The following is a 20,007-nucleotide window of genomic DNA, read 5'->3' on the forward strand; positions in this document are numbered from 1 at the left end:
ACATAATCGTTCAGTCTTTTCAAACCGAGCGAGTTATATATCAGGTCCGGCCTCTAATTATTCGGATAAACAATTCAGATAGTGACGACTCTGACAGTGAATAGGACAAATCATTTGCTAAAAAGAAGTAACAAAAAAGTGCTTCGGGAATTCAATTCGCACTTTGTGGTGTGTTTTAGTTAAACGATAAAGTACCTTCGGTCTAATTACTGGACTGCATACTCTCAATAGCTTTGGTATTAATTACTGGACTACACGTGTTTAAACATTTTGTTTTGCTGAAAACTCTGAAGTGATTTAGTGCCAATTTGTTTCAAGATTATAAATACAGTGTCTGCAGAAAGTAAAGTCTTGGATGTATTTTATTCAAATTTGGATATACCAGCAACTTGGCAAGTATTTTCCAATTTAACTCCATGCAAAACAATTCGTATCATTTTTACTCTACGCAAAATAGAGATTTATAAAGACCTTGATGAACATTTGATGTCGACAAATAATTTCGAGTATTCTAATATATATATATATATATATATATATATATATATATATATATATATATATATATATATATATATATATTATATTCATTTTATTTGCCTTTGATACAGTAAAATCCAATATTATTACTGAACATAAAATACAGGAAATTAAATATTTTTACTTTTCAAGCGATCGGAATTAAATATTAACGCCCCACTGATCATATCTTAATTATATATCGGCCGTCATAGGGTAAAAGGATTATAGTTGTCAGTTTTGTCTATCTCGGGTCTAGTATAACTAACGATGGTAACTGTGAAGCAGATGTTCAGAGACGTATTGGTATGGTAAAAAATGCGATGAGTCACCTAACTAAAGTTTGGAAAGACAGATCTATCTCTCAAAATATCAAGATAAGACTGATGAATGCCCTTATATTCTCAATGTTTCTATACCGGGCAGAGACTCTTAGCGGACGCGAGTGCCAAAAAAATTGATGCCTTTGAGATGTGGTGTTGGACAGCTCATAGAACAAACGTTTCCAGTCTAAACCAACTCGAGATTAAAAAAAACCAATTTTTTGGTCACGTGGTTCGCAGAGGTGACGATAGTTTGGAGAGATTAATTGTTTCTGGAAACGTTCCGGGGAGAAGATCAAGAAGACGATCACCAACTAGATTCTTCTTCTTAAAGTTCCATCTCCTATCGGAGGTTGGATATCATAACGGCTATGGTCACTTTGTTAGCTGCTGCTCTGAAAAGTTGTAGTGAACTACAGTTAAACCATTCTCTAAGGTTTTTCAGCCAGGAGATGCGTCTTCTTCCTATGCTTCTTCTTCCTTGGATCCTTCCTTGCATAATAATTCTCAGCAGCTCATATTTTTCTCCTCTGGTTATGTGACCCAAATATTCTAGTTTTCTTCTTTTTATGCTGTTCATAATTTCTAACTCCTTATTTAGACGTCGTAGTACCTCAGCATTGGTAATCCTTTGAACCCACTGAATTTTTAATATTCTTCTGTAACACCACATTTCGAACGCTTCTATTTTCCTTATGTGTTGTTTCTTCAACGTCCAAGCTTTCATTCCGTATAGTAAGATAGAAAATATGTAACATCTTAGAGCCCTCAATCTGAGATGCAACTGAAGGTCTCTGTTGGTAAGCATTGTCTTCATTTTCACAAATGCTTGCCTTGCAGTTTCAATTCGGACTTTGATTTCTCTGCTTTGGTCATTTTTGTCATCAACCCAGGTTCCCAGATATTTATATGTCTCTACTTTTTCTATTTGGGTTTGCTCTATCATTAATCTTTCATTTCCATGTTGCGTTTTTGAGACAATCATGAATTTAGTTTTTCTCTTATTTATTTTTAGTCCGTATCTAATGCAATAATCGTTAATTCTATTTACCAATTCTTGTAGCGATTCCAGGGTGTCTGCCATTATAACGGTGTCATCAGCGAATCTTATGTTATTGACTATTCTTCCGTTTACAGAGATTCCATCACCCAGATCCGCTATCGCTTCCTGGAATATGGCTTCACTGTACACGTTAAACTGTAATGGTGACAGAACACAGCCCTGTCTTACTCCTCTCTTTATATCTATATTTTCGGACTTTTGTTCTTCTATCTTTATATTGGCCTTTTGATTCCAATACAGATTGATAATGATTCGTAAGTCTCGTCTGTCTATATCTTTGTTTCTCAGTATTTCTATTAGTTTTTCATGTCGGACCCTGTCGAACGCCTTCTCGAAGTCGATGAAACAGGAATAAATATCTAGGTTCATATCTAAGCATCTTTGAGAGAGGACATTAAAAGCAAACAATGCCTCTCTCGTTCCCAGTCCCTTGCGGAACCCAAACTGAGTATCATCCATATCATCTTCTAGTTTTCTATATAATCTTCCATGAATCACCTTTAGAAATATTTTGAGGGTATGGCTTATTAGTGATATTGTCCTATAGTCTGAACAATCTTTGGCATATACTGTTTTTGGTATTGCTACAAAGGTGGACACCAACCATTCCTGTGGGATTTTTCCAGTTTTATATACTTCATTAAATAGGTCCAGAAGTACAGGTAGAGTTTCATCGTCTAGACATTTCAGTAGTTCCGCAGGTATTTCGTCTGGACCTACAGTTTTTCCGTTTTTTGCGTTTCGTATTGCTTGTTCGATTTCCTCTATTATGATCTCTGGCCCCGTTTCGCTGTCGATTTCTTCCGGTTCTTGCCGATTATCCTCAAACAGATCTGTTATGTATGTCTTCCATTTTTTTAATTTCTCTTTAATTTCTATAATGATTTTTCCATTTGCGTCTTTCAGAAGGGCATCTTTCTTTTTTCTCAGTGTATTTGTCATTTCCTTTATTTTCTTATGCATGTTAAAGCTATCGTACTGTTTAGCATATGCCTCTATTTCACTGCATTGATTAGCAAGCCAGGTGGATTTGGCCTCTTTTATTTTCTTTCCTATCAATCTCTGTAGTTCCTTGTATTTTGCTTTACTCCTGCCTTTATGTTTCCTTCTTTCCTCCATTAGATCTAAGATTTCTGAAGTCATCCATCTCTGTTTTTTTCTTATTTTTGTCTGCAGTAGCTTTTCTCCTGCCTTTATAAAAGTTTCCTGTACCATGTTCCATTTGTCATTAACATCTGTTGTTTTTATCACGTCTTGTTTGATTTTCTTTAAGTTATCATTTATTTCTTGTTTTAAGCTCTGACGTATAGGTTCTTCTTTTATCTTTGAGACATCAAACCGTGGTATATTTGTTTGTTTTTGGATCTTCTTCAATTTTATCTGCATTACGCCTACTAATGGATTATGGTCTGAATTTATGTCAGCTCCGGGGTATGTTCTCAGAGACTTTATAGCGTTTTTATATCTAGATTTTATTAAAATGTAATCTATCTGGTTTCGAACAATGTTGTCTTCTGAATCCGCAGGTGACCAACTAGATGGTCCGACCAAATTAAGAATTCAGCTGGGAACTCATTCTGCGAAGCTCTCAGAGCAGCTGAAGATAGAGATCAATGGAGAAAAATTGTTAGGTATATTGGAAAAAATCACGATACTCAGTAATGGGAAACGACAAGAGAGAGAGAGACTATGTATATTATTATATACATATCTATCGACGCATGCTTTAAAATTCATACAGCTGACACTTCAAACCAGTAGCGTTGCGCGCTGGCTGTCCTTTATTTTATCTGATACCTTTCGTTTTTAACAGCTGACTATCCTAATTTTCGACCATTTTTTCTTAGACAAACTTATATCATCATATTAAGAAAAAAATTAGCTTTAATTTGATATAAAAAACATGCATATACGCCATGAGCAGCATATTTTATTTAAAAAATAAATGAACGAAATACAATTTTTGTCAATAATTAATTACTATTAATTGAATTAAACATATTTGCGGCCACCTTTTGACTGGCAATCTATTATCAATGTATTCTTCTAATTTTAAATGTATGTACAAATGTGAGTTTGATTAACTATGTTATGAACGTAGTGATCCTGCAGTGGGATCTTAGGCTATTGGATGTTGAAGTTGAAATTCATTAACTGGATTATGAATATGAAAAAACTTACTTAACTTTAGTAGTAGGTAGCAAAAGCCTATACTTTTCGATAAGAAAGCAAGTATTTAAAAGATCTTTGGGAGAGCTTTTCGTCTTGATCCTTTTATAGTTTTTGCTCTCCAAGCTCTCCTCTTATTAATATTCAATGTAATAAGTAAAGAATATATTCAATATTGACTTATTATCTTTTAGAAAGAAGTTAGAGAGCACCGCACAGTATATTTACCAGGCATTGTTTTTAGAAGGACAGAGTTCAGATGTGACACTATGTGCATTAGGAGAAGAATTCCACCTACATAAAGTATACCTTTACCAAAGTCCCTATTTTGCTAGCATGTTTGGAGGATCTTGGTTAGAAACAAATCAAAAATATGTCACTATAGACATTGTAGATCCTTCAATTACAGTGGATTGTAAGTGATTTAAAAGTGTTTTTTATTATTATTGTATTTAATCTATTATGTATGTATTATACTATTTAATTTTTCTTCAATTTCGGTATTTGTTTTCATCCATATTTTTCATTCCCTTGTTACATTAGGGTCTAGTATTATTCTCATTCTCATCTTCACCTTTTTTTGCTAAGCGTAGTTGTTTCCATTAAGTACATATGTAAGAGCAGGTCTCATAAAGGTTTATTTTTGTTTTTTTACTTGGAGTCCTTCTTGCCTTTCAAAATTCTTTCATCTGTTCTCTCTTTTTCTCTACATAAGTGAGATACATACTTGTTTATCTCACTTTGTGGATGGGTACTATATGGCTTTCATGCCACTGTTTCGGCATTTCCTCTCTTTGCCAGACTTCCCTTGTGAGACGATATATTTCCAAATGAAATCCCCCCCCCCCCCTTTCGAAGTAATTGGCTAGTGTCTTTTTTCACAGGTCGTTGTTGGCTTCTTAGTATTTAATATTTGCTTGATGCATGATTTCCATTGACGACTTATCTCCTCATCGTCTGTAAGCATTTGTCCTGTCTCATCTTTTATAAATATTGGACTGTTGACCCTGTTGCCCTTCATTGCTTTTAGCTCCCTGTCAAACTACCGAGACTGACCGGTTCTATATTCCTCCTTAAGTTGTATTCGTCATTCTAAATATTGTTTTTTATTTCTTCTCAGGGGTTTTCTCAAGGGTATTCTCGTTTGTGTTCTAATTCTATTGTACATAGTCTTCCCATGTTTTCTCCTGTAGTTCTTGTTAGTAAATCCAATCTTCTATTTGCGTTCTGTTGTAAGCTTTGTTTGCACTTCTGATCGAACCACTGTTTTTCGTGTTCTTTCTCTTTTTCCTATGGTTTCCGCTGCGGCCCTTTCTATAATGATTCATATATTTTGCCATTTATGATCTATGGTGAGCTTTGAATTTTATGCCTTTTATGATACCGAGTTCATCTCCCATTGTCTTTCCGTTTCGGAGATTTTTAATTTATTTAACCTTTTCACATTCGTAAAAAGTCTTCTGTTACTTTTCCTATTATATTAAAAATATACTCAATTGGAATCATAATAGTTAATATTTGCTATAATCTTCCGATTAATTGTATTTTAGCTATGAAAGTAGTACTGGGTTCCCTATACAACTGTGATATAATACTGAATCCATTAGAAATTGTACCTATATTGGCAACTGCTACAATGCTTCAGTTGGATGGTTTAATTGAAAAATGTACTGAAGTTATGTTGGAAACAATTAATCCAAAGGTAAGTGTTCCTTTTCGGTCACATAAAAATAACAAACGTGTTTAAGTTAGTAGAACCAAGCAATTCACATAAACGCAGTAAATAATGTTAAAATTTTAGGTGTCAATATGTCTTTAGTACTTACTTTACTTTTTCGTGTCCGGAAAACTGTTGTATCTGAGCCCAGTATTGGGCTGTGTCCAATGCTAGTGGTTGACTGTCCATAAGTCATCGAGTACATTATATGCAAACAGTTTAGCCAGACTAGTAAATGTTTCATGTTCTGTATTGGTCCGCAGTCACAAGTCTCATTTCTATTCAACATTCTCCGTTTGATAAGGTGGTTTATTATTTATAAAGTCACATATCAAATCGGACACTGTCAATAATAAAATTGGTCACATTTCTCGTAAAACACTTGGTGTAGGATAGCATAACCTTATATTGAGAGGATTCTCAAGAGCTGTTCTATCGAAATGCGCTAATTGGAAATCCCAAAGAATCACTCTGTATATATATATATATATATATATATATATATATATATATGTATATATATATATATATATATATATATATATATATATATATATATGTACATACATACATATACAGGGTGGTCCTTTAGTAATTGTACAAAAAGAAACCGTAGATTCTTCTCTTTAAAATATTACGATTTAAGTAAACTTGCTTTAATAAAATGTTGATATTAAGAAAGATACAGGGTGTTAAAGTGGAAATTTAAAATTTTATTTTTAGCTTTTACGTTTGTAAATATTTATGAATAAAAATTTATAATTGGATGTTTTTAAGGAGAAATTATAATTTTATACATACCTTGATGTAGCTGATAGAGGGCGCCACATATGTGGCATAAAGGCTATAGCGGGATAAGGTGGTCAAAAGTGCCCTCGCACCGATCAGCACCGCGACTTGTGCTTTCAATAAAGCATATAAAAACATGACTTCATACAAATTTTTAGCTTCCCAGAGCCCATAGAACCTCTTAAATCTGAAAAAGAAGCTTTTTTCGACTTTATTTTTTTCTGGGCGCAATTTTGTTTTAAAAAATCTGAAAAAATTCATGAAGATGTATCTTTTGTATACAAAATAGCCTGATTTTTTTTCAAATTTTTATATTGAAAATTGAGCTCAGGAAAAATCATTGAAATTTTCAATAATTTCTTAGGTTATGTTAATAATTTTTGGCTAACTTTTAAATAGTAATTTTTATGTATATTTTTTTCGTTCTTTTAAATGGCAAAGGCTGAATTTTCAATTTCTGCGCGGAAAGCATCGAAAAATAAAAACAAAACCGTTTTTTTATTCATTTATTTGCACATAACTTCAAAACTCAGTAAATAATTCAACATTTTTTCCGCCACATTATCACCTTTTTTTGTAAAAGTCCCCATTTAACTCTTTCATAAAGATAAAATTCGAAAATACCACGTTTTTTATCCCTTTCGCACTTTTTTTTACCTTACCTCAAAATCAAATAGTTAGATGTATGCTTTTCCATCTATTTTTTACGGGCTATGAATCATTATTGTTAAAATAATCATTTTTAACTTACAAATTCTCAAATTGTCATAAATTTTCCCACTTTATTGGCTCATAACCTTAAAATCCAGTAGCTAAATGATCGAATTTCCGCGTATTTTTGATCGCACCCTTCAATTTTTTTATACCACTTGTCTTTTTTTTCTTAAATAGTCAAAATTAAAAAAAAAAAAACCTATAGCTTTATGATTGACCCTTCCTCAACAATTGTTTTTATCGCTTTTAATCGCATATCACTTTTGGTGCGCAAGCCTTAGAGATGATAATACATATTGCCTACATATTATAGTCTAGTGCCAAATGTTTATCAAAATAAATAAGTTACTAGATAATGATAGAGCACGCCTATGGGATATATCATCCCTTTGTCCTAAAATCCGTTGCGAGTTAATATCGAAAATCTCGAGCCGTATTGAAATTCTCGAAGTAGTTGGTCAACTCGAAGTTGAATATTATAATTGCCATGTATTGGCATGAATGTAAAATATCCTATAGGCGCGCGTATCGTACTCTATGATACTCTCTAAGTCGAAAGCAGTGGCCACAACAACGGATCATGCGCGTAACAGTAATGTCTGTTACGCGCATGATCCGTAACCATGACAACGACAATGGGAGTATGCGCTTTGCAGACACTGTTTCTGTCGTTACTGCTTTCGCCTTGGTGTCGCCTTCGTATCGCCTTCGTGCCGCCGTCGCTTTCGTATCGCTTTGACTGTCTTAGCCTTATTATCAAATAATCCTCTTCTCCTAATATCCGAGGATCTTGAAAACTATCAATCACATGGAAAAGTATCGAAAGAATCGAGTATATTAAAGTTATCACATAGGCGCGCGTATGCGTACGCAATCAGTTACGATATCCTCGAACTCAAATTATCAAAGTACGATATGTATAAATATTTTGTATCGATCGAGTGATTTATCGATTCATTAAGGAAACGAAGAGTGTCGCATTTACTATTGTGCATCATAGTAGATGTGAATTTTGAGAAATCGTCAGAGGTTGATTTGTGAAAGTTAAATTGTGCTTACTTACTAATATCAATTGTAGTAAGTATAAGGCGCTACCTTCCCTTGCTTATGTTAGAGCATGTAATTATATATAGTTTTTGTTATCACAAGATCAAGAATTTTAGTTTTAGTGTTTGAATAGTGATCAAAATGATGATGGGTTACAGGATATAATAATCGAAAGAATGTTAAAATCTAATCAAGGTGAGAATAATTTAGCATTAGAAACTGAGACAGTCAGGTGGTCAAGACGTCCTACTACAACGACCAAGCTGACATCGCAAGAAATAATTAACTTTCCAGGAATGACTGAAAGGGACCTCAAAATTATACTTAGTATAATTTTGCACTATAGCCTTTGCGCTTAACCTTTTTGCCCTTTAAGTTAGCGCTATTTGTGTTAAAAAATATTAAATATACATTATTATTACAAAGAAAATTTATACTTGGTAATAACTTTAAAATTCAACCCTTTTCGAGAGAATCGCATTTTATAAGTCAGCTGCATAATAATTCGTAGTTGTGATATGTGTGCGGTAAAACACTGAATACCTGTGGATAAGCATAATTAATAGTTTGTTCTTATTCTTCTTCTTTAAGTGCCATCTCCGCGGCGAAGGTCGGCAATCATCATAGCTATTCGGACTTGAGACGGCTGCTCTGAAAAGTTCATATGATGTACATCCGTACCACTCTCTCAGGTTGCGCAGCCATGACATTCTACGCCTCCCTATGCTTCTCTTTCCTTGGATCTTTCCCTGCATAATCAGTTGGAGCAAGGTGTATTTCTCTCCACGTGTAATATGTCCGAGATATTCTAATTTTCTTGTTTTTATTGTATTTAAAATTTCCATTTCTTTGTTCATCCTTCCCAGAACCTCTTTGTTTGTGACGTGTTCTGTCCATGATATTTTCAGAATTCTTTTGTACACCCACAGCTCAAATGATTCCAGTTTTTTCATTGATGTCGCATTCAAGGTCCAAGATTCCATTCCATAAAATAAAGTCGAAAAAACATAGCACCTCGCCAACCTAACTCTTAGTTCCAGTTTTAAATCCCTGGTACATAGCACTCTTCTCATTTTGTTGAAATTTGCTCTAGCCTTTTCTATTCTTATTTTGATCTCCCGATTGTAATCATTTGTGGAGTTAATCATTGTTCCCAGGTATGCATATTTGTCTACTTGTTCGACGTTGGTTCCGTTTATTAGAAGATTCTCGTTATTTCTTTGAGTTTTCGATATTCTCATAAATTTCGTCTTCTTGACATTCATTGTTAGACCATAATCTTTTCCATACTCTGCTATTCTGGTCACCAGTCTCTGAAGATCTTCAATGTTTTCGGCTAAGATCACAGTGTCGTCCGCATGTCTAATGTTGTTAATGGGAACTCCATTTACCTTTATTCCAGCTGTTTCACCATCAAGAGCTTTTTTCAGGACCTCTTCGGAGTAGGCATTAAAAAGAATTGGCGACAATACGCATCCCTGTCTTACTCCACATTTAATTTCAATTTCTTCTGACAGCTGTTCGTTAACACGTACTTTTGCTCGCTGTTTATAGTATAAATTTGATATGATCCTGAAGTCGTTGTAGTCAATCTTCTTTGATTTCAGGACATTCATTAATTGTTTATGTCGGACTTTATCGAATGCTTTATTATAGTCAATAAAACATGCGTATAAAATTCTTATTAAAACAACTCAAAGATGATAATGTAACATAAAAGAATGCTTTGTTGTGGCTGCTAAATGTCTTATTGGAGAGAAGCTTCTATCTTCTTCTTTAGGTGCTGTGTCCTTATTCATACGTTTACCGTCATCACGTTTACAATTTCCTTTCTCTATCGCTTCTATAAGTTTCTATACTTTGTATTAGTTTTTCTCTATTGTAAAATGCTAAGGCGAGCGTCACGGAAGAAGCGCTACGAGACAGCGTTACGAGTAGTTTTACGAAATAACGGTCTTCACGTCGATTTACTACTCTCTATCAATTCGTTTCTAATCATCATATATTTTTTAACGTTAGTTGTTATCTAATAAATTCCTTTCAAACGATAATCAAATTTTATTTTTAAACATCTTATTTATTTTATATAATCATTAAATTTACTATCAAATTAACGATTAAATATCAAATTTATATTTTATTAATAACTTAATATTTAGTCTCACTTTGATGGGTCTGTATTTTGTTGATACGTTAGTAGGTGGCGCTACTAGCAAATATAATTTATTGAATTATTTTAATATAGGTAATATAATTTGTTTAAAATATAAATAATAAATAAATATTAAAACTACTTTATTAAATGTTAAAAATAGTATTTAAAAAATATAGAAAACATAGTATAAAGCTTCGCGCTAGTCTACAGTGCCAGCTACTGTACCTACCACCTTATTATTAATTTGATTTTGAACTAATGGAATGAATGGACATTATTTTGAAGCCTGTTTTGATGCCAGCAGACAACCCCAATTTATTACTGGAAATTTTAACATAATAGGCTGATGTCACCAATGCTTTTGATAACTAAAAAGTCTTTTTTCGATTAATCAGTTTTTTTTTTGGTAATATCTACTTTATTTTGGTTTATTAAAGAAAAGCAGAAAATGCCGAGGCTTAATAATTTTGCTAATATGGATATGAGAAGGAATATTTAAAAAGATACCCAAACAGGATACAACCTAATCACCAAACTTTTAAACATGTCTTTCGGCGAAAATTTAGGCGATGGTGGTTCATTTCGTCCTAAACGTGACAACGTGATGCTATTTAATATGAGACGATATTTTATGGAAAGTATTGACAAATTAATTAAGGAAAATGGTGGACATATCAAACACTTACTTTTACAAAAAGTCTAATGTTATCTAGTTTAACTATTTTTTTTAATTTGGTTTATAAATAAAATGTTTTGATTATGACTTTAATTTAATATAAAACGTAAAATGTTTTATGTAAAATCCCATTATTCTGTTATTTTGTCAAATCCTATTATTAATTATATTGCTAATATATTTATTTTATTTTATATTTCGTTAACTATTAACTTAAGTTAAAGTATTTCATACCAAAATTTAGAAGTATTGATGTTTTTGTTGAGTTTTGAAGTTATTAACAGGTATACCTTTTTTTTGTTAAAATAATGTATCTTTAATATTTTTTGTCACAAATACCGGTAACATGAAGCGCAAGCAAAAAAGTTAAGTGCAAATTTATGCCACATAAATCATCAGCTACATCAAAGTGTGCATCAAATTATAATTCCCTATATTCAAAAGTACTCAGTTTTAAATTTTTATACATAAATGTTCACAAACATGAAAGTTATTACGAAAAATAAAATTTTAAATTTCCACTTTAACACCCTGTGTCTTTCTTAATATCATCATTTTATTAAAGCAATTGGGCTTAAATCGTAATATTTTAAAGTGTCGAATCTACTGTTGCTTTTTGTACAATTACTTAAAGACCACCCTGTATATTGTTTTTGCTTTTATAAATTCCAGACTGCTTTAAGTTACTACACCGCTGCGTCTCAATATGGTGATAAGAAGCTACAAGATGTCTGCTTCAAATGGTTTCTAGTGAATCTCATGACGTATTACTTACATACAACTCGACCACTCTCTGAATTAAAAACCATTCCAATTTCGCTGATGGCAAAACTTGTAGCCCATCCAGACCTCTTTGTTATTCAGACGGAATATTCCATTTATGTGATGTTGAAGTATTGGATGTATTACCAGATCTTCCCAGAAGCAGATGAACCGTCAATTAATGCTATTAATGAGTACTTTTGTTCATTAACAGGTAAGTTCATATATATTTTAGTATAAATTAAGTAAATAAACAAAATCGAACGACGGACGAAAAAGAATTTTTGCTTCCTTCGGTTCATTAAAAGTTGGAAGCAGTATTCTCCCAGATGGCAAGATTCTCTCTCTCTCTCTCTCTCTCTCTATCTCTCTCTCTCTATCTCTCTCTCTCTCTATCTCTCTATCTCTATCTCTCTCTCTCTCTCTCTCTCTTTTTTTTTTTTCGAAGACTTCCAGTTTTTTTTTGTCTCTTCTGTCATCACCCATGTCTCGCATGCATAACATACTATTGGTCTGATAATAGTTTTGTAGACCCTGATTTTCGATCTCCAGTGTGTGTTTTTGGAGCGGAACACATGATCGAGTGAAAAATAAGCTTTGTTTCCCTTTACTATTTTTCTTTGGATTTCTGGTTCTTCTGTTCCATCCGTGTTTAATGCAACTCCTAAATATGTGAAACTTTCTACCGGTTCAATATCGTTATCTAATTCAACTGTGCGTCTGTTTCCCCTAGCTCTTGCCTGTGTTAACTTTTTTGTCTTTTGAATATTTATTTCTAGTCCGGTCTCTTTTGCCTTTGTTTTTAATTGTGAATATATTTCTGCCGCCTCTTCTGTTCTGCGAGACATGATGCTGATATCATCGGCATAGGAGGCAATATGTATTGTTTTATTTGTTAGGAGATTACCTCTTCCTATATTCAGCTGTCTTATCACATATCCCAAGGTCAGGTTGAATAGTGTCGGTGCTAGCCACTCTCCTTGCTTTAATCCTTGGACTATTGTAAAGTTTTCAGTGAGCTCATTTTGGACTCTGACAGTTGCTATAGACGAATCCATTGTTGTTTTTACCAGTCGGATGTATTTTTGGGGGATATTAAACCTCTGCAATATTTGATATAACTTGTTCCTATTAATTGAGTCGTAGGCTTGTTTGAAATCTGTGAATATGTTGTGGACGTCAATGTCGTATTCCCACTATTTGTTTAAAATTTATTTCACTGTGAATAGTTGGTCAGTTGTAGATCTTCCTTGTTGGAAACCGGTTTGATATTCCCCGACAATATTTTCAGTTAGTTGTTGGAGTCGTTTGTTTAGTATGTAAGTAAAAATTTTGTACGCCGTGCACAAAAGGGTTATGGCGCGATAATTTTCGCATTTCAGTTTATCCCCTTTTTTATATATTGGGCATATAATCCCGGTTTTCCAATCATTAGGAATCTTTTCATCATTCCAAATCTTGTTCATGAGCATATGCATTTGTCCTACTAGGTGATCGCCACCTAATTTATATAGCTCAGGGGGGACGTTGTCAATACCTGGAGCCTTATTTTTCTTTTGTGCTCGTATTGCCTGTTTTACCTGTCTTCCATCGTTGGGGGTTCTATATTTTCGGTGTCTCCCTCATTGTGATGCATGTCCATATGCTCTTCATTTTCTTGTGTCCCTAAAAGAGTTTGGAAATAGGTTTTCCAGACCGATTTTATTTCTTTTAGATCACTGGTTATTTGCCCTTCTTGATTTCTGCATAGATTTGTTCGGGGTTTGTATCCTCTTAAATTGCGTAGATATCTGTACGCCTGTCTTATATTGTTGCTTTGAAGATTTTCTTCCATTTTCTGTATATTGCCGTTTTCGTATATTATTTTCTCTGTTCGACATATTTTGTCGGCCCTCCGTCTTGCATCTTGGTAACTTGCCCTTCTTTCTCTGGTTCTTCTTTCCATATATTTCTTGTGTTTTTCATTTCTTTTCTGTATGGCCTTATTACACTCGTCATTAAACCATTCGCTTTTTGTATTTTTCTTTTTCTTGCCTATGATTTTTCTTGCTGCGTCAATAACTTTTGTTTTGACTTCTTCCCAATGTTCTTCGGTGCCTAGACTGCCTGTGTCTGTCAGTGTTTGTGTTATTTCTCTCTCATAGTTCTGTTTGACATCTTGTTGTTTCAATTGTTGTATATCTAGCTGTTCTGTTCTTTGTTCCTGTCTTTCCCTCCTGTTTCTGTGAATTCTGCATCTGTATTTTATCTGTACTAGGATATGGTCAGATCCGCAGTATGCTCCTCTTCGGCTCTTCACATCTTGTATGCTTGTTGCGGCCCGTTTGTCTATCAAGACATGATCAATTTGGTTGGCGGTTGTTCCTACAGGCATAATTCATGTCGCTTTGTGTATGTCGGGGTGTGGGAAAAAGTGGAACTTATGATCATGTTTTTTCTACTGGCAAAGTTGATAAGTAATTCTCCATTTTCATTGGTATTTTTATGGAGTGAATGTTTACCAATGGTTCCTAAGAAAAGTTCTTCTTTGCCTATTTGAGCATTCATATCTCCTAGTACGATCTTGATGTCGTTTCTTGGTGAGCTGTCGTATACTTCTTCTAGCAGTTCGTAGAAATCTTCTTTTATTTCCATTCTATGTTCTTCTGTTGGGCAGTGTATGTTAATGATTGAGAGATTAAAGCATTTTGTTTTTATTCTTAGTTTACATATTCTCTCATTCACTGCTTTGAAATCTAATATGGCGTGTTTTATCTTATTGTCAACTATGAAAGCTACTCCGAACTCTTTCTTTTCGCTCTCTTTTCCGCTATACAGTATTGTATGCGTTTTTATGTCTTTTATTCCGTGTCCTAGCCATTTAGTTTCTTGTATTGCTGCTAGTTCTATTTTGTATTTTCTGAGCTCGTTAAGTAATGATGATTGTGCTCCTGGTTTATTCAATGTCAGGACATTCCAGGTACCGAGTGCGTAGTCCATATTTCTTTGCTTAAGTCGTCGTCGATAAGACCGATCTATCCGAGGCTTATTTAAAGGTTTCGTGGTGTTACACTTTTTACGGTAACGGGTTACCGGCCCATTGCCCAACCCCCAACCTGGAGAACCAGAATTTTCTGTCAGGGTTTATTCCCTTAGCCGATATGTTCCAGTTTTTAGGCGCCAGAAACTCGCCTTTCACCCCCTCTCGTCTGCTACATAACGTACAACCATTGTACGCCATGCACCCAGTGGTTACGCGGCAAAAGCCTTCGGGGACGTGAGAGTAGGATTTGTTGGCAGAAGCTGAGTTCTATTTCTAGAACCTCCGACTCTTTCGTCGGAAACAGTGGACATTACTCGGAGTTTTATTACAGTATGAGCATCGGCAACCCATACTGCCTCCAAGATCCTTTACCAACCTTAAACCACCGGCAAGATCCTATCTGGAGATAAACAATCGGTTTCTATACACTGTAGTAGAAAATGACGTTTTTCTTAAATCGCGCCAGGTACCTTCCTCTCGGAAAGTCATGAGAATACGTTTGTGATCTTCATTGAACCTACGTGGCTCCCTCTTGTTCAAAACTTTTTCATGTTCAATACCTGGTGAAAGATATTACCTTTAGTATTTTTAGAACATTACCAATTTTACCCACCTTCATACACCGGTCTTTTATGTGGATCATTTTGCATGTTTAAGTCATCTCGAACTCGGCTGCTTATTTCTTCACGATACATATTGAAGGTGAAAAGTCGTCATAAACATGTATAATCCGCAAATGGATCTCCCTTGGGATTAAACCTTCGTTTGCGAACAATTTTTACTACTTCACTCACTTCATTTTGAAGACTAGTAACAAAAACAAATAAATTAAAGCTGGCTAGCAGAATGTGCCGGAGAGTGACTACTTGACACTCAAAAGAGGATTCGGCCAATTTGCATGCCCTACAGAGACCGTAAAATGAGAAAATGAATGAGAAGGTAATATAATATATATATATATATATATATATATATATATATATATATATATATATATATATATATATATATATATATATATATAGAAAAGAAATTTAATCTTTGCAGATAAGTTAAATAGTAAACTCTTAAATATTGGGGAAATCTGCAAGAAAGACTCTAATGAGTATCAATTGTTTCGCCGAACGTTTTCGCCAAAGAGAATTAATTTGGCTTCTTCAGGGCTGAAAGAGAATAAATTATAATTAGCTACCATATATTATCTATTAAAAACATTATTGATCTTACCGTAACTTAGAATTGTAGAGTTAGAATATTAAAAAACTTTGCTAGTAACAGCATAATGGTGTTTTTTGTTACTATGTGCAAAAAACAGTTTTTTTAACGTTGGAAATGTATGGTAGCTTTGAACTTAAAACGTAAAGGTTTACCCAAGGTTAATCGAAAAACCCAATCTAACTACATTTAAAAGGAGGTAATTCTTTGAATTGTCGGCAATAACTAAATTTTTGATTGGTAACAATCAAAAATTGTTTAAAAAAAGGGAACAGCTAAGACAGAGGAGAATCAACCCTGGAATTAGGTATAACTCCGACTAGGGAATATCTTAACCCTCTTTAAAAAAAAATATCCCATAAAAAAACAAAATAAAGACTTCTTCCCCTTGACTCCTATAGTAGACTAAAAAGAACATTTGTGTTAGAGTTCCTTCTTACTCTTGATAAAAAGTAGGGAAAACACAAGGTTTATTAACCTTGAAAGGTAGTATAAAAGTTAGTTATGAAAGCATGAAGTATGAAAGCAAAAAAAACCTTAATGGTTTTTTAAATAATGTGACCTTCGTATGGTTTGACAATATTGTATGTAAAATGGATTGATTAAATAGATAATTTTAACGAAAAGCATGCTATGGATATATTTTAGAATATAAAAGAACGGAATGAGAGAGAATATTTTTATAGATAGTCTTAATAGCTAATAGATAATTTTAAAGATAGATAATTATATGTTTTTAAGGCCGGGAAGTAAAATAAAAAATACATATGATTTTATATCATTACTATATTTAAATCCAGAATGTTTCTTAATGAAATGATGTGAGAAATGAAAGATAGATATATCAACTATCAAAGGAAAATTGACAATATTTTAGAAATAAAAATGGCTGATGGTTTTTATATTTTTTTATTAATAATTGGATACACTTACCGGCTCAGAGTGGCTACAAACCAAACGGGACACTCAAAAAAAAAAACAAAACTTTCTGCAACTTCTTCTTCCTCAAAAAACTTTAATATTCTAAAAAACAACTTCTAAGCCATCCCTGGCCACCTACTTTTTAAACCCAACTTCTTTACCCAGAGTCAGAACAGAAGTGGGTCTAATTGCTTGTCTGTGAGAGCATATCTGGCAAAATTGCCGCTTGGAGTCGCTGTTTAATACCAACTTAGAAATTAAAAATTAAAAATATTAATGGAAATTGGGTTAAAAATTTTTATTTAAAAGTGATTAAAGAATTATTGAAGTGACGGACGCGTTACAGACTTCGCTCAACGCAACTACTTCTGCTATCTGGAATTACGTAAGTTTACATGGCATCTACTAACACGGGGAAAAATCATGCGGGAGGTCGAGAATTTATCAGACCTTAATAAATACGCTCCCAATTGCGGTTGCTGATCCTGAGACGTAGTCTGTCGATGGGCCCTAACATATGCAGCAGCTCTGTAGTAACTCTGTAGCAACTTATCAGTTGCTACCTATATATGTTATTTAAACCTATTTATTCTTATTTTGACCGCACTGTACGTAATCTTTTAATTAACTTAATATTTTTGTAGAAACTTTACCATATCTCTTGACCGCTGAAGGGAAACAATTCATATCAGTATTCCTTGGCCTTAGATTACAAAATTTAATAGCTCACCAACACGATGTAATATTGATACTTCGAGATAATATTATTCCAAGAACTTGGCTCGATTCTGTGATTCTGCAAGAATGGAAGAATGTTCTAAGGATTAATCAAAACGATGACAAAGGGTAAGTAATAAACAATAAATAATTAGTTGATCGTATAAGTTGAATGAGTATTAGTTGAATAATTAGTTTTTTAATAAGATTAGTCAGATTTTGTGAAGGATGTCTACAGAACGTCTAGTAGAAGCATCTGTAGATTTGCTGTCGTGATAATCTTCTAATGCGCAAATTTTTATTTTTCGATTAATTTTTTTTTGTGTTGTGCTCATTTGCTACAAAGCGGTTTTAGATACAATATTTCGATGTAAAAAAGATTTATTATTACCTAATACTATTTATATTTGGTCAAAAAATATGCATAAAGTAATTAATTTAAACCAGGACTACTTTGAATTTAATAATCAAATATATACAAATAACAGTACAGGACTTATAATGGGTAAGCCCATTGCTATCAGATATTTTTATGGATTATCTAGAAACAAAGATTTCAAAACATCCAGTTTTTATATTGGTGGAACTAATGTACTGGTGTGTTTTACAGGAACTAACAGGCAACTTGACCAATTCTTATCGTATATTAATTCACCCCATAGTCATATTGAATTTACAATTGAAACAAAACAGAATCAATCCATAAATTTTCTAGATTTAAATATTGTCAGAGTTCAAAACAAACATGAGTTCTCCGTATTTCATAAACCTACCCATACTGACACGTAATACACAATTTATCTCCCATCCTATACAACATAAATTGGAAGTCTACCATAGTAACACCCTATATCTTTCTTAATATCAACATTTTATTAAAGCAATGTGGCTTAAATCGTAATATTTTAAAGTGTAGAATCTACTGTTTCTTTTTGTACAATTAGTTAAGGACCACCCTGTATATATGCCGATACTTAATTAGAATGAAAGTATATATCCTAAATAGTATTAGAACTATATACGTAGGCGGTCCGATAAGTACTTAGCCTCACCGCCCGATGGTGCCACTATCTCAAGATAAATATATTATCGTGTAATAAATTCTCGTAGACGGTTAATTTCAAAATTTCAGCCGAATCGGACTCGTAGTTTTGTTTTGACCCTGTGTGAAAGTTTGCGTGTCCGCGGATTTTAGAAAAATGGAAAAAGAGCAATATCGGTCGGTGATTCGATTCTTGTTTTTGCAAGGGAAAGCGCAGCGAAATCAAAGAGCCATTGGATGACTCGTCGATGACTCTTCTCCTTCGATGACAACCCTCAAAAATTGATTTAACGAGTTTCAACGTGGTTGCACGTCGGTTTTTTGATGAGCCACGCCCAAGTGCCCCGAAATCGGCTACCACAGAGGATAACGTGACAAAAATCCATGATCTCGTATTGACAAACCGGTGACTGAAGGTACACGAGATAGCTGAGACAGTAGGCATCTCAAAAGACTGCATATGTCATATCCTGCTTGAGAAAGTTGTCGGTGCAATGATTTCCGCGTTTGATCACTCCAGACAATAAGCTCAACCGTGAGACCAGTTCAGAGTAGTGATTGACGCTATTTAAGCGTAATCCGAAGGAGTTTCTACGTTGTTTCGTAACCGTCGACTAAACATAAATCCACTGGTACACACCAGAGACGAAGGAACGGTCGAAAAAGTGGACGGCACCCGGCGAACGTGCTCCGAAGGAGGCGAAGACTGTTCTATCGGCCGGAAAGGTGATAGTCACCATTTTCTGGGATTCACAAGGGGTGATCTACGTCGACTACCTGGTGAGGGGCAAAACGGTCACAGTGCTCTACTACGCCGAATTATTGGGCCGATTCGACGCCAAATTGCAGAAAAACGACCCCATTTAGCCAAGAAAAAGGCACTCTTCAACCATGATAACGCAGCGGCTCATACATCCGCCGCGAAATTTGTCGAATTGGGCTACGAACTGTTACCTTACCCTCCATATTCTCTAGAGTTGGCCAGGTGTGACTTTTTTTTTTTTTGTTTCCAAACTTAAAAAAGACACTCGTCAGATAAAAATTTAAGTCGAAACAAGAGGCCATCGCCGTCACGGAAGCCTACTTTGCAGACCTCGAGAAAACCTATTTTTCAGACTGGTTAAAGAAGTTAGAGCATCGCTGGGTCAAGTGTATC

The 20,007-nt window shown here is 34.1% G+C and overlaps 1 protein-coding gene across 2 annotated transcripts in view; it reads left to right on the forward strand.

The window, feature by feature from the left end:
* gcl (germ cell-less) overlaps positions 1-20,007 on the forward strand; it is a 116,008-nt gene that overhangs the window by 11,707 nt on the left and 84,294 nt on the right. For both annotated transcript variants that reach the window (XM_072526453.1, XM_072526452.1), the window contains exons 2-5: positions 4,269-4,489; positions 5,625-5,776; positions 11,845-12,148; positions 17,737-17,938. In XM_072526453.1, coding sequence (XP_072382554.1) covers positions 4,269-4,489; positions 5,625-5,776; positions 11,845-12,148; positions 17,737-17,938 — 879 coding nt within the window. The remainder of the gene's footprint in view (positions 1-4,268; positions 4,490-5,624; positions 5,777-11,844; positions 12,149-17,736; positions 17,939-20,007) is intronic.

Source organism: Diabrotica undecimpunctata, chromosome 3 (assembly GCF_040954645.1).
Source record: "Diabrotica undecimpunctata isolate CICGRU chromosome 3, icDiaUnde3, whole genome shotgun sequence".
Taxonomy (NCBI): domain Eukaryota; kingdom Metazoa; phylum Arthropoda; class Insecta; order Coleoptera; family Chrysomelidae; genus Diabrotica; species Diabrotica undecimpunctata.